This window comes from Cebidichthys violaceus, unplaced genomic scaffold, assembly GCF_023349555.1.
Source record: "Cebidichthys violaceus isolate CVI_PGR_0920_01 unplaced genomic scaffold, fCebVio1.0.p SCAF_61, whole genome shotgun sequence".
Classification (NCBI taxonomy): Eukaryota; Metazoa; Chordata; class Actinopteri; order Perciformes; family Stichaeidae; genus Cebidichthys; species Cebidichthys violaceus.
In genome coordinates this window covers 1047807-1061400 of record NW_027176828.1, presented here as the reverse complement: position 1 = coordinate 1061400, position 13594 = coordinate 1047807, and the positions used below count along the sequence as shown (strand labels likewise).

General features: G+C 40.6%; 2 protein-coding genes across 2 annotated transcripts; one reads left to right on the top strand and one right to left on the bottom strand.

Annotated features, from left to right (window-relative positions):
• Positions 1-2469: 2469 nt before the first annotated feature.
• LOC137890065 (trace amine-associated receptor 13c-like) lies at positions 2470-3699 on the bottom strand. Its single transcript, XM_068734162.1, has 2 exons — positions 3533-3699; positions 2470-3289 (listed from the first exon to the last, which is right to left on the bottom strand). The coding sequence occupies exons 1-2, from the start codon at positions 3697-3699 to the stop codon at positions 2470-2472; spliced, it is 987 nt and encodes a 328-aa protein (XP_068590263.1).
• Positions 3700-6870: 3171 nt separating this feature from the next.
• LOC137890094 (trace amine-associated receptor 13c-like) lies at positions 6871-8104 on the top strand. Its single transcript, XM_068734194.1, has 2 exons — positions 6871-7082; positions 7288-8104. Exons 1-2 carry the CDS (start codon positions 6871-6873, stop codon positions 8102-8104), a joined length of 1029 nt encoding a protein of 342 aa, XP_068590295.1.
• The last annotated feature ends 5490 nt before the right edge of the window (positions 8105-13594 follow it).

Here is a 13594-nt window from a genome sequence, read left to right as displayed (position 1 = left end):
CTCTTCTCTTCTTAAAGCTGAGATTTGATTGATGGTCATTTTACTTGTGTCTCAATGAAGAAAGTAAACACATGTAGACTATATAGGGAGTGAATTGAAACTAACTAGTATGCATCACTGGACACTGTATAATATAGCACAACCACACATAAGCTATTGGTCAGTTGATATCTGTCTAGGGATGAATGGCTTTGAACTACAGACTGTTATCTGACTCATGCTTTGCATGGATTCAACTGCATATCCATTATCCTCAAATTCAGAATCAGAATCAGCTTTATTGGCCATGGAATTGACTCCGGTTTCCACTTCACTCTTAATGTACATACACAAGTTTACAATAAACAAGAAAAAATATATATAAAAAATAAAACTAGGACAAAAAAAAAAATGGAACAGATGTAGGTATAAACATTTAACAACTATGTACAACATAAGTATAAATATATATATCATTTATATATATAAATATATATCATTTATATATATATATATATCATTTATATATATATATATATATATATATCATTTATATATATATATATATATATATATATATATATATATATATATATATATATATATATATATATATATGTACACACATATGAACATAAACCTAAACAAGGGTGAGAAGTTCGGTCATCCGTGAGGGACTCGGAGTAGAGCCGCTGCTCCTTTGCATGGGAAGGAGCCAGCTGAGGTGGTTCGGGCATCTGGCAAGGATGCCACCTGGGCGCCTCCCTAGGGAGGTGTTCCAGGCACGACCAGCTGGGAGGAGACCCCGAGGGAGGCCCAGGACCAGGTGGAGGGACTATATCTCCAAACTGGCCTGGGAGCGCCTCGGGATCCCCCAGTCAGAGCTGGCTGATGTGGCCTGGGAAAGGGAAGTTTGGGGTCCACCTGCTGGAGCTGTTGCCCCTGCGATCCGATCCCGGATAAGCGGTTGAAGATGAGATGAGAGATGAGACATAAACCTAAACAACAATGGCAATGGTCATGGATTGATGGACATTTTACTTGTGCTCAGTGAAGAAAGTAAACACACGTGGGCTATATAGGGGGTGAATTGAAACTAACTAGTGTGCATCACTGTATAATATAGCACAACCACACAGAAGCTAATTGTCAGTTTATGTCTGTCTAGGGATGAATGGCTTAGAACTACAGGCTGATATCTGACTCGAGCTTTGCATGTCCATTACCCTCAAATTGATGAGAATGAATGAATGAAAAAAAAGAATGCAAAAGAAAATTCTGTGCTATTTTTTTTTTTTTTTGAAGGGGATTTTATATGCAGCGGAGTTATTCACACTCGTAATAGTATTTGGCGTTAATGCCTTGTTAATGCCTCTAACAGACACCCATTTCACAGTATAGAACAGGGGTCACCAACCTTTTTAAAACTGAGAGCTACTTTAAGGGTACTACGAAGGGCTACTTGTTTGATACAAACTTCCTGAATAACAAAGTTGCACAGATCACCTTTTAATAATAATAATAATAATAATAATAATATATGTGAAGAGACTGTCTGATCACATGTCAATGTTAATTATTCCTCTCAATAATTATTAACAATTATTGTGTATTTTGTTAAAAAATATATTTTTGTACAAATTATCACTTCTAACATTTTTTAGGAAATCATTAACTGTCATATCTTCAAAGCAGGTCTCGTTTGTACTAACCACTACCTTTGTAACATTTTTTAACAAATCATGAACTCTGTCCCATGTTTATACAACTTATCAGTTATGTAAGATAAAAAAAATCAACTCTTTCACATTTTTAAATGAATCCTATTACATTAGTACTAATCACAATTTTTTGGGAAGTCTGGGTCACCTTTGCATTGCGCAATGAAGCCTGCATGCTGGCCCGTCATAGCTGGAGCCCCGTCTGTAGTCACCAGATTTTTTTTTTGGTACCCTTTTTCTCCAAAAAAAACTGTTAAAAAGTCTACAATTAATTATTAATAGTAAAAAAGCATCTTAAAACATTTTGAAAGCCTAATTATTCATAGCAGTTTTGCAACTCTCACAATTATCTTAATATTTTTCTTCACAGTACAAACGTTTGTATATGATGAAATCAAGCTGGTCCCATTAGAAGAAAAAAAAATAGAAATAGATCTGTCACACCAACAGAAACCTGTAGATACAGGTAAGGAATAACTAAAGGCATGCATAATGTAAAGATAAGTTGAGTGCACTCACTTTAAGTTAAAGTGCTTCAGTGTATTTAAACATAACAATAGAACAACATAGTAACAAAACAGCATTTAATTGACCTCAAATTGAATGTGTTATATGTCAACTACAGATTCAAAATATTGAAAAACCAGTACTTTCACTTTTTAACTATATTTTTCCCGGCTATTACACCTTTCGAGTTTGCTTCAGTGACTCAGTAACAACAGCAAATCAATTTCCTCATTAATATATACAGTTACTCATCAGTCTGTCTCTACAGTATCTTACAATCACAAGAGCCCGGCTGCAGTATCTTGAGGGTGACTATGAGTTTAATAGATTTTCTAAACCAGGGGTAAAAGAAGGCATAGATCACTGGGTTAAGACAGGAGTTGAAATACAGCAGCCAGACTACAAACGTTGAGGATGAACTACTGTCTTCAATAACCTCACCTGTAAAGGATGGAGAGTAATATGGACAGAAACATATCAGAAACACAACCACAACAACACCAAGAGTCCTGGCTGCTTTCATCTCAGATTTCTTAGCAGTTACACCCACTGAACTTTGTTGTGAGACCGCTGCAATGTGGGACCGCATGACTTGAGCCTGAGACACAGCCACCACAAATATTCTCAGATACAGAACTATGATGACAGTGATGGGGCCGATAAAGGTGAAGACAAAGTCAACAGATCCTGTGATATGGTTAAGAACAACTACACACTCTCCGTAACAGGAATTATGTGAATCAGGATGTCTCACAAAGTCCATCAAAATGAGACTATTATAGAGAACAGAGTAAATCCAACACAGACAAACACAGATTTTTGTTTTGTCCAAAGTAACTCTGGTGTTATAGCGTAGAGGGTCACAAATAGCCAAATAACGATCAATTGATATGAGCACCATATTTCCAACTGAAGAAGAAGTAATGATAAAATCAACAACATAATACAGAGCACACATGAGGTCACCCAGAAACCAGCAAGCCTCTGCTGAAAGGATTTCAACCGGCATCAGCAGGAGGCCCACGAGAAAATCTGAGAAAGCCAGGGAGAGGATGAGGAGGTTGGTGGGGCTGTGGAGCTGCCTGGAGAGGAAGAATATCATTATTCATGAGATCATTATCAATGGTAGCTTGTTAGTAACATCAATGAATGTATTTTGGAGTCTAACATTGTATTTGAACACATCATATTTTAAAGTTAGGATTGTTAAAACAAAGATATATATATATATATATATATTATTAACTAGACCATTTCAAGGAAGACATGTAATTCATGTAAATTGTCAGAACATGTATTGATTCATGCTGAAGGTTAATCTCTGCCTGAAGTGGGAGATAGAGATGATGACCAGCAGATTGAGAGCTGCGGTGAGCACAGAGATGAAAGACAGCAGAACGAGGATGCCGTCGGACTGAGGCGGCACTGGTTTCCTGCAGGAGTTGTTGAGGAGTAGTGGAAAACAGAAGTCAGCTCCTCCTGGTGCCTCCATTTCCTGAGACTGGTTGTGAGAAACTGCTGAGTTCTCTCTGATAAACAGCTGATTCATCCTTCCTACTGCTGCTATTTCTTCTCTCCAACAGAGACTAAAACCCCTCGCCTCTACTTTGATATATGCAGTAATCTTCACCTCAGTCTTCATCACTTCCCTCCATCTCTCACTTGGCATATTCCGTCTGTCATTGTTCTTTTTGTCATAAACTGAATAACAACTTTAGCAATCTTGATTATGGTTACCAGTTAATCCTTGATAGTAAAGTAGATTTGTTGCACATTTTAGACTACTGATTCTAACGTCACCTCTCTGATGGGGAAGGAAACCAGAGCTAGTGCGGGAGGTGGAGTGGTACCAGCTATAGTTTGGTGAGCTCAGCTCTAAGCACAGCCATGGCTGTACACAGGATTTTACTGTAGAAATACAGAGGTCCAAAAACTGAGTTCATGAGGGGGCTTCAGGGGCATAACACCCTGAAAACAATTTGATTTCCCTGATCTGAATTTGTTCATGTTAAGATGTTTAAAGAAAATTGGATAACAATAGGTTTAAACCATGTCCGTGGGTATTAGTGGAAATTATCTGTCAAGCAGTAATACATGGGAATCAGGTTAAATGTTGCAATGAATGATCCACACTACAATCTTAAAATACAGAAAAGGCTAAAAATTATCACATAACATCTGAAAATGAATATTGACAATGTTTAATTGGTGTTCAGCTATAAACTAATTATAATTATAACAATAATCCAGCTCACCCTCTGTTTTCACTGCTTGTCCCTTTCTCTGTCTCTTGTCTTTCTGCCAACGTGTATTAAAATAGTTTTGTTGTGTGGTGGAGTAGGTGGACCCAAATGCACGCTCACACAGCAGGTTTAAATCCAGCCAAGGATTTTATTTAAAAAAAAAACACAAGTTCGAAACAGATAAACACAAACAAAAACTATAGCACCGTGTCCAGCGAACCAAAGTCGGGAGGGAAACTCTACCGAAAACACATCTGGAAACAGTCCGGACAGGGGAACAAACAGGACCTCGATCGGTGCGCTCCGTGGCACCACCCGGATCGGCCTCTTCGCGCTGGTGAATTCCCGAGGATCGACTCAGCGCGGCAGGAGAGCAGAAAAACAGTCAAAAAGGGTTAGAGGCGATCTTCCTCCTTAAAACAGACAATCTGGACTCACGTGGCACGAAAATCCAGACAGGTAACCGGACGGACTGACGGCGTGTCGGAGGAAAGCTGAGGTATTTAAGTCAGCTGGAGCTGATCATCCGAACTACCCACAGCTGAGCCCAAGGAGAAGGGCGTGGTCGAGGGCGGAACCCGGGGATGAAAACCGTAGGCTGACAAAAACAAAACATAAGCACATGGCCCTCAAAAACAAACCAGACAGGGGAAGAACAGAGGAGCACCCACTTGGAGCATACAGGGAAACCTAACAAATTTACTAAAATGATGTACACCGTCTTGATTTAATTTTTGTGTTTTTACCTGAATTATAGAAATATGTGTCAAACAGCACAAACGTATAAGCAAAATGTGTTTTCAAGAAGATATTCGAACAATAATACTATGTAATCACACTATAATTATGTTAGGAGTTTGTGTTGTTAAATTGTACATATAGATTCCACTGTATAACCCAAATAACAGGTATATGTATGTGGTAATAACACTTTGAATGTGATCAGATGGGTTTTTATTTGTGTTGAACAGCATACTTATAATCCCATCCTGGGCACGGTGAGCAGTACCTGCTCTTCCCATTACATCTCCATCACCTCTCTTTCTTTTTCTCTGTCTCCTCATCTTGTTCCCTATGCCTTCCCTACAGTAAGCCCGAAAGGAAAGGTGACTTTCGATTTTGCATTCATTGCCCCTTTGCTCTAGAACGTCCAGCTTGAAGACCTGAGACTTGCAGAATCAGTGACATTTATTGTTATTATTGTATACTATTTCTATAACCAGAGTGAAATCTGTGTTCACATTCTTGGAACAAAGTCAAACATATTTTCAGTGGATGCTGGACAATAAGGGTTGTCCCATGTTACCAATTCTGTTCAAGATTTTCATGGATAGGATCTCAAGGTGCAGCAGGAGGAAGAAGAGTGTCCACTTTGTGAACCAAAGAATTGCTTTTCTTCTTTTTGCAGATGACGTGGTTCTGCTGGCTCGAATAAGAGGAACAGCTCAGGACATAGAACAGGACAGAGGCACTGAAGGCACCACACAGGAAGACTGCCAGCAGCCTGTCAGGTCAGACTGAGCTTCCAGGCTCGGCTTGTAGGGCACAGTCATTGAGTTACAGGTAAGTTACAGAAGCAGGCATTGAGGGAGCAAACCAGTTCTCACTACCAATTTGTCAAACACAGACGCTTGGTCAGTGTTCCTCAGCATCTGATACCAATGCACACTTTAGCTTCTGTTTGAGACACCTATTTTTCAACTACTGCCTAGGTCACACCACATCACTTAAGCGCTGATTTTCAACTAGCAAACAGTTTTTGGAGCTCCCCAACAAAGACCCAAGGTAAGAGTAAAATCTGTGTTGGCTCAGCACTTGCACACGGTGCTTGAGCGCTATGTGTGAAGTGTTCAAAGATGTGAGCCGGGAGGCTTGCCAGGGCATCGCAGACCTATTCCACATTATAGGTCACTTTAGCATTCTAAATATAAGGACCTGTCGGGGAGGCAGTCAGTTAGCCACAACCAATGCAAATGCAATAGACGGGTTTAAGAGAAACCTGACGAAGGAGTTGCCTGTGACAAAAGGAACTTTGTATTTGTTGCTTTTGCAACACAGACATAAGTTGTCATAAACATAACACATAACACTGTGGCTGATCCACATTGTCAAGATCTGTAGGCTAATAAGTGAACATTAGTGCAAACATGACTACGGCTATGTCACGTTGCTCTGTTAATTTGTGTAGTGTGAAAACTACAACAACTTCTTTATCTTATCCAGGTTCATGGCATAATAGTAACCAGAAGCTGTAATCTCCCTTCTTCTTGTCCTGGTCACAAGAGAAGGGGGAGGTGAAATACAGGGAAAAGCCCAATGAAGATAGATGAAACAATAAGTCACTCCCACTAAGAGAAAGTTCACACCAGAGTAAAAGAGCAAGGAGGCATGTGGAGGAAGAAAAGAGATTAATCAGTTGTATGACGAGCACAGCAGCATCTTGTCTCCTCTTTCTGACAATGAAAAGCCTTGAAGAAGCCGAACTTTGCTTTCCAGAACTCCTCAACTCCTCCTGCAGGAAGGCCATCCGTCCTCACTCTGTATCTATGCTAACTTACATTTTACTGTCCTCCATCTCTCTGCTCACTGTGACTCTCAACCTGCTCGTCATCATCTCCATCTCCCACTTCAAGTATTCATATGTTTTATCAATTTATAAAACTGGTAGCTTTACAGAAATGAATGGTTAATGGAAATTAACAAAAAATATCAGATCTGGAAAGAAAAAAATATATATTTTTGTGTTTCAGTCATTGATTTTATCTCAATTGTCAATTGTCAATAAGACAATTCACGCTACCAATAATGATAAGCATGTTGTCCTCTTATTTCTTCAGGCAGCTCCACACACCCACCAACCTCCTCCTCCTCTCTCTGGCTGTCTCGGATTTCTTCGTGGGCCTCCTCATGTGCTTTCAAATTGTGCTCATAGACGGCTGCTGGTTCTTCGGTGACATCATGTGTATGCTTTATCAGTATCTAGGATACATCACCACCTCTGCCTCAGTAGGAACCATGGTGCTCATATCAGTTGACCGATATGTGGCTATTTGTGATTCTCTACATTATCTCAACAAAGTCACACAAAAAAGAGTTAAGATCTGTGTTTGTCTGTGTTGGATATGTTCTGCTTTCCTTCACAGCCTGTTGCTGAAGGATAACCTGGAAAAACCAGGCAGGTATAATTCCTGCTTTGGAGAGTGTGTCATTGTCATTGACTACATTTCTGGACTTGCAGATCTTTTTTTGACTTTTATTGGTCCTGTCACTGTCATCATAGTTCTGTATATGAGAGTATTTGTGGTGGCTGTGTTTCAGGCTCGTGCCATGCGGTCTCATACTGCAGCTTTCTCTGTCAAGTCTTCAGTACGTGTAACTGCTAAAAAATCTGAAATGAAAGCAGCCAGGACTCTTGGTGTTGTTATTGTCGTCTTTCTAATGTGCCTCTGCCCATATTATTGTGTTTCACTCACAGGCCAGGACACCTTGATCAATGCCTCAACTGCTGCCTTTGTAATATGTCTGGTCTTTTTCAACTCCTGTCTTAACCCTGTGATCTATGCCTTTTTCTACCCCTGGTTTAGAAAATCCATCAGGCTCATTGTTACTCTTAAGATACTGCAGCCTGGCTCATATGTGACAAACATACTCTAGAGAAACACTGCATGGTGGCTGAAATAAGACAGAACAATGTACTTGGTCATGGTGGTGAGAATTTAGTAACAGATGTAAAAGTCTTGTTACAATGACCTTTGTATGAACACTATTACATGCAGATCATATATGTGTCTCTACATTGTGTACTGTTTCAATGCAACACTGAAATCTACAACTACTCGACTCTAGAAAATGTGTTGCCTTATTTGTTATATGTTTCCTGTAAGGCACACATATAAAAAATAAGTTGAAGGATCTTTGGACTAATATAATATACTAAATATTGTTTTCTTTTCTTGGATCCAACAGGTCTTTAGTTGTACTGCGTCACTTTAATGCATCTCTCTCTTTCCTGTTTAGAAAAAGGAGCCTGTCAGCATCATGTCAAGGGGCCTTTCACAGGTTTTACAAATGGTCTGCAAAAATGTTTTAATTGGTCGACTTTTTTATTGATTATCTCTTTCAGGTAGTTGTGAAACTGTGTTCAGCACCTGTACTTACTTTCCCTCAGTTTGGTTAGCCCATACCGTGAGAGGTGGAATAAAACTTGTTCTCTCTTACGCAAGTTTACAAAATCACTCCAATGTACCTTGACTCTGAAAATAACACACTAAATATTTTGAAATTTTTGATCTGCCCCTGTTAAAGGACAACCAAAATGTAGTAATTGAGCCATAACCACTCTGTATTCTTTTGGGGATCCCAAACACAGAAATTAACTAAATATAGAACCCGGACATCTGAATGGACAGAGACAGTATGCAGCGGACACATCACTAGTTTAATAATAAAGTTAGCAAGATGACTCAGCCAAACTTAGAACAATGTAAAGATTGAAGTGGCTGACTTGCAGGCATGTAATGTGAAGGAACAAGTGTAATTGTGTTTGTTTGGTTTCACTGTTAAGTATGACAGGTAGTAATGTGAGTATATAATCGGCAGGTAAAAAGAAAACTGCTTTACAGGCTTGAAAGATACATTTTTCAATGAGGGACACCTCAACAATTAATCCTGAAGAAAATAAGCTTAAGAAGTTTTGGATTCAAATGGTGGCCTGCAGTGTTTTCTTGTGAACAAACAATAGTAAAGTTTACTTAAAATGCAAGTTTTTGAATCCTGACAATGTCTGAAATCAGGAGAGAACAAAAAAATACTGATTGCTTTGAATGAATATTATATAATATGATATTTATAATATGAATAAAGACTAACATCCTGATAGTGTGATTTAAATGTTCATTAGAGATAATGTTATACAACACTATTTCTCACACACAGCCTGCCTCCTTCTCCCCCTCCCTCTGTCACAGAAACACACAGATACATTAACTCTGTCTCTCTTTCCCTGTCACACTCTAATCTGCACATCTCTTCCTTTTAAGTGCAGTTTTGGTCACCTTTGCGCTCCTTTGTCCTGCAGACCAGAAGGCTACCAACTTTGCCTTAGCTGACGTAACACACTTTAAAAGTCCTCGCTCTACACAAATATCAGTGAGATTTGCAATAAGGTTTGTGTGGTTCTCACCGAAAATGTACTTACGTATTCATAATTAATTAGTTACACAATGAATCCTAGCTCAAAGCTCTTTAACGCTGTGTTTACACACATACATATACAAAGGTCCAAAAACTGAGTTTACAAGGGGGCTTTGGGGGCATGCCTCCAAAAAAAACCATTTCCCTTTTCTAAATATGTGCATTTAAAATTTTTGAAGATCAAAACATTGGATGACAAGAGATTTGTTCAGATGTGTAGTTACCAGAATATATGTTACTGATTAAGAGTAAGTTAGGATGGCACACAGCACAAATTGAAATTTTTTATTTTCGGTGAAAACAAAAGCACTTTCAGGATATGTATTTTTTGGAATTATGTAGCTTCAAGGTTTAAACTCCCACATCATAGCACAATATATGGACAAGCTCTTTTTACTTTGATAAAGTGGAGCAAAAAAAAGTTAGAGAGGTTTTAGTATAGAGAGGTCAGGCGAGGTCAACCAAAATGTAATTTTGTTCCAGCTGTTCCATTGTAATTTGATATACTATATAATTATATATTTCACTTCTTTTATCACTAATAGTGTTCAATCTATCCAAATACAGCAGTTTGGTATCATTTTGAGAGCCTGAATTCCAGGACCTTCCAGGACCTTACTAGCCTATGATTGGTCGATTTGAGTCAATGAACCCTCTTTCGACGCATCAGAGTCCATACTATTGAAAGGATCCCTTGTGCCTTTGATTGACAGAATCGTTAGCCAGTCACAATAAAAACACTACCGGATCGTCAAATATCTAAAATCTGATTTGCTGAAACTTATATCCCTCTCCTTTTAGCTAGCAGTCACAGAGAGAGACTAAACCTCTCTATTCAGTTAGAGGGGTGTCCGGTGAGCACAGGGATGGTGAAATTGAACGGAAATAGTTCTCCATTTGTTGCAAAACATCAAAAAGTAAGGTGCCGTTTATGATGTAAATTGCTATTGAGTTTGGTATTGCTGGTGTCTGATACCTAATAACTCTGTGATGGTGTGTCATAGGAATATGAGTCATATCCCTGTAATCCTCAGGTTACTGGCAATCTTTAGAGCTAATGTGTGTTAGCATTGAGCTACAGAGCACAGCGTTAGAGGCATAAATGTGGCAAGTGGGTCTGCCCAGGGGGCACTATACAGATTTTTACAGATCATAATCGTGCATCGTTTGAAGCATGAGGGGACTTCACACAGCTCCAGTGATCATTTGAAGACCTGCGTGAAGATGGAGGCCAGCTGGTCAGCACAGACTTTCAGGCACGAGGTTGACACATCTTGGCCCGCAGCCTTCCTGATCTTCTGTCTGTGAAGGAGCCGACTCACATCCTCTTCGCAGCTCCTCAGTGCTGGAGAGGGGACTTATCTGGAAGGACTTTTTACTTCTGCTGGGGGTCTTCAACACATGGGCAATAATAGAGGAACCTGAAGGGGGGTGACTGGGATGAATTGCTTGCCCAGTCTGAACATCAGTCCTGCTTTGTTACTGGACGTGTGTGCCAGTTATAGATTGGCCATAATATACACCAGGTTAGAGCATAGGGTGATTAATGAGAGCACTTGGTACTGGAACACCTGAGGCTAAAGATCAATGATCGACTTTGTGATCATATCATCAGATCTGCGGCCGTATGTCTTGGACACTCGGGTGAAGAGCAGAGCTGTAAGCTGGGGGACTGCCTTACAGAACTCAAATGTATACTAATGTGTACACACAAAAAACATGTATATGCCCTTTCCAACTTATAAACTGGTATGTATAAAAGAAGAAGTGTACCCAGGAGTGTATCCATCTCCTGGAGGAACAGCTGAACTTCTAAACTCACCTGCATTTAGATAGAAGATAAGTATCTTGTTCTTGCTTCTCGAGCGTGTACTACCATGTGTTTGCATCCAATTTCTGTCCGTTCCTCTGCCCAGCGGTCACGTAGACATTGGGCCGCTTTCAGGAGCCGTGACCCCACTAACCTCATCTATCCTACTCTCTCAGCTCGGGGCGAGCAAGTGGTGGCAGGGGGGCTCTGGAATTGCCAGTCGGCAGTGCCGAAAGCTGAGTTCATCTCAGGTTACGCTTCCTTGCTCTCCCTTAACTTTCTTGCTCTAACTGAGACCTGGATCACACCAGAAAACACCACCACACCCGCAGCTCTGTCAGATGTGTACTCTTTCTCTCACACTCCCAGAGCTGGGAGGCGGGGTGGTGGTACTGGCCTGCTAATTTCCCCAAAATGGAAATACTCTCTTGTCTCTGTTCCACAGTTCTCCCCGTCCACTTTTGAATTTCATGCTGTTACTGACACTTATCCAGTCAAGCTCACCATTGCTGTTGTGTATCGCCCACCAGGGCCTCTTGGTGAGTTCCTGGAGGAGCTCGACACATTAGTTTCGCACTTCCATGACGATGGCTCGGCACTCATCCTGCTCGGTGACTTCAACATCCAGACCGATAAGTTTGAACCTCTTCTTTCCTTCCTCTCCTCCTTTGACCTTTACCACTCCTCTTCTCCTCCTACCCACAAGGCCGGCAACCAGCTGGATCTTATCTTCACTAGGCACTGTTCTACTGCTAACCTCTCCGTCACTCCCCTCCAGCTCTCTGACCACTATTTCATGTCCTACTCCCTCTCCCTATCCTCTCCCCCATCACTTCCTCCACCTACCCACATGGTTTCTACCCGTAGTCATCTCCGCTCCCTCTCCCCTGCTGATCTTTCCTCTTCTGTTACCTCTGCTCTCCCTGACCCTGAATCCTTCTCTCTTCTATTCCCTGACACTGCGACTGATCTTCTCCTCTCAACCCTTACTTCTTCTTTGGACAAACTCTGTCCCTTCACGCCATGCCATGGTCAAGCCCTACACCCCCGCCCGATCACTTCGCTCTGCTGCCTCGGGGCGATTGGTTGCCCTGTCGCTCAGAGGTCCCTGTGGCCGATCAACCCGGTCACGGCTGTTTTCTGTCCTGGCCCCACAGTGGTGGAATGAACTTCCCACTGATGTCAGGACAGCAGAGTCGCTGCCCATCTTTCGGCGCAGGCTGAAAACCCACCTCTTCAGGAAGTGCTACCCTGAGCCTTCCACTTAGCACTTATTGTATTCATACTAGCTTGTTGCACTTATTGTATTCGTATTACTTTTTTGCACTAACTATTTTTCTTTGTTTCTGCACTGTACTTTGGCTCTGAGTTATGCTCTGCTTCATGCTCTTAGATGCTTGTTTGGAAAAGGAAATGTACTTATGACTTCTGGCGACTAGTAGTTCTTTTGATTACCAATGTTGAATGCACTTATTGTAAGTCGCTTTGGATAAAAGCGTCTGCTAAATGACTGTAATGTAAAGAATGTGCACTGAGTGCACAACTCACATGTACGTTTCTTTTGGTCTGAGAGCTTTTTAACTTCAAGGCCTGAAATATTTAGGGTGGAATCCGAGTGGGCCATGTTAAAAGGCTTTATTGTCGATGCGGCTGCCACATGGACTTGTCAGTGCCAGTTGTGGCAGCAAACTAAGAACCAAGGAAGCCAATAGGGCTTAAAGGTATTGGTTGAATCAAACAGTGTTTTTACTGACGCAAAGCTTCAGTACACGGGAATTCAGTACAAATTGAGGCAAAGTTATCCAAAATCACAAAGCAAAGGCAGAGTCAAGAAATACAAAAGTAAGCTATAAAACCAATGTGAAATACACAAAAAAAACTCTGCAACACTTGACTTGGAAATACTAAGACAAATGGGCAACAGAGAAGATGAGCACATAGACTAAAGACCACTGAGGCCACCCCTATAATTTGCGAGCAAATTCTGTCTTTAAAATTAAGCTCCAGGTGTCTCAAGGGGGTTTTCAAAAGTGTTGGTCACACTATTATATTAAATTTTATAACTTATTTCGTTAACAAGGACTACACCCCGAACATATCTCATTTACTCTGCACAAAGTATTTAAGCATATTTGACCCAC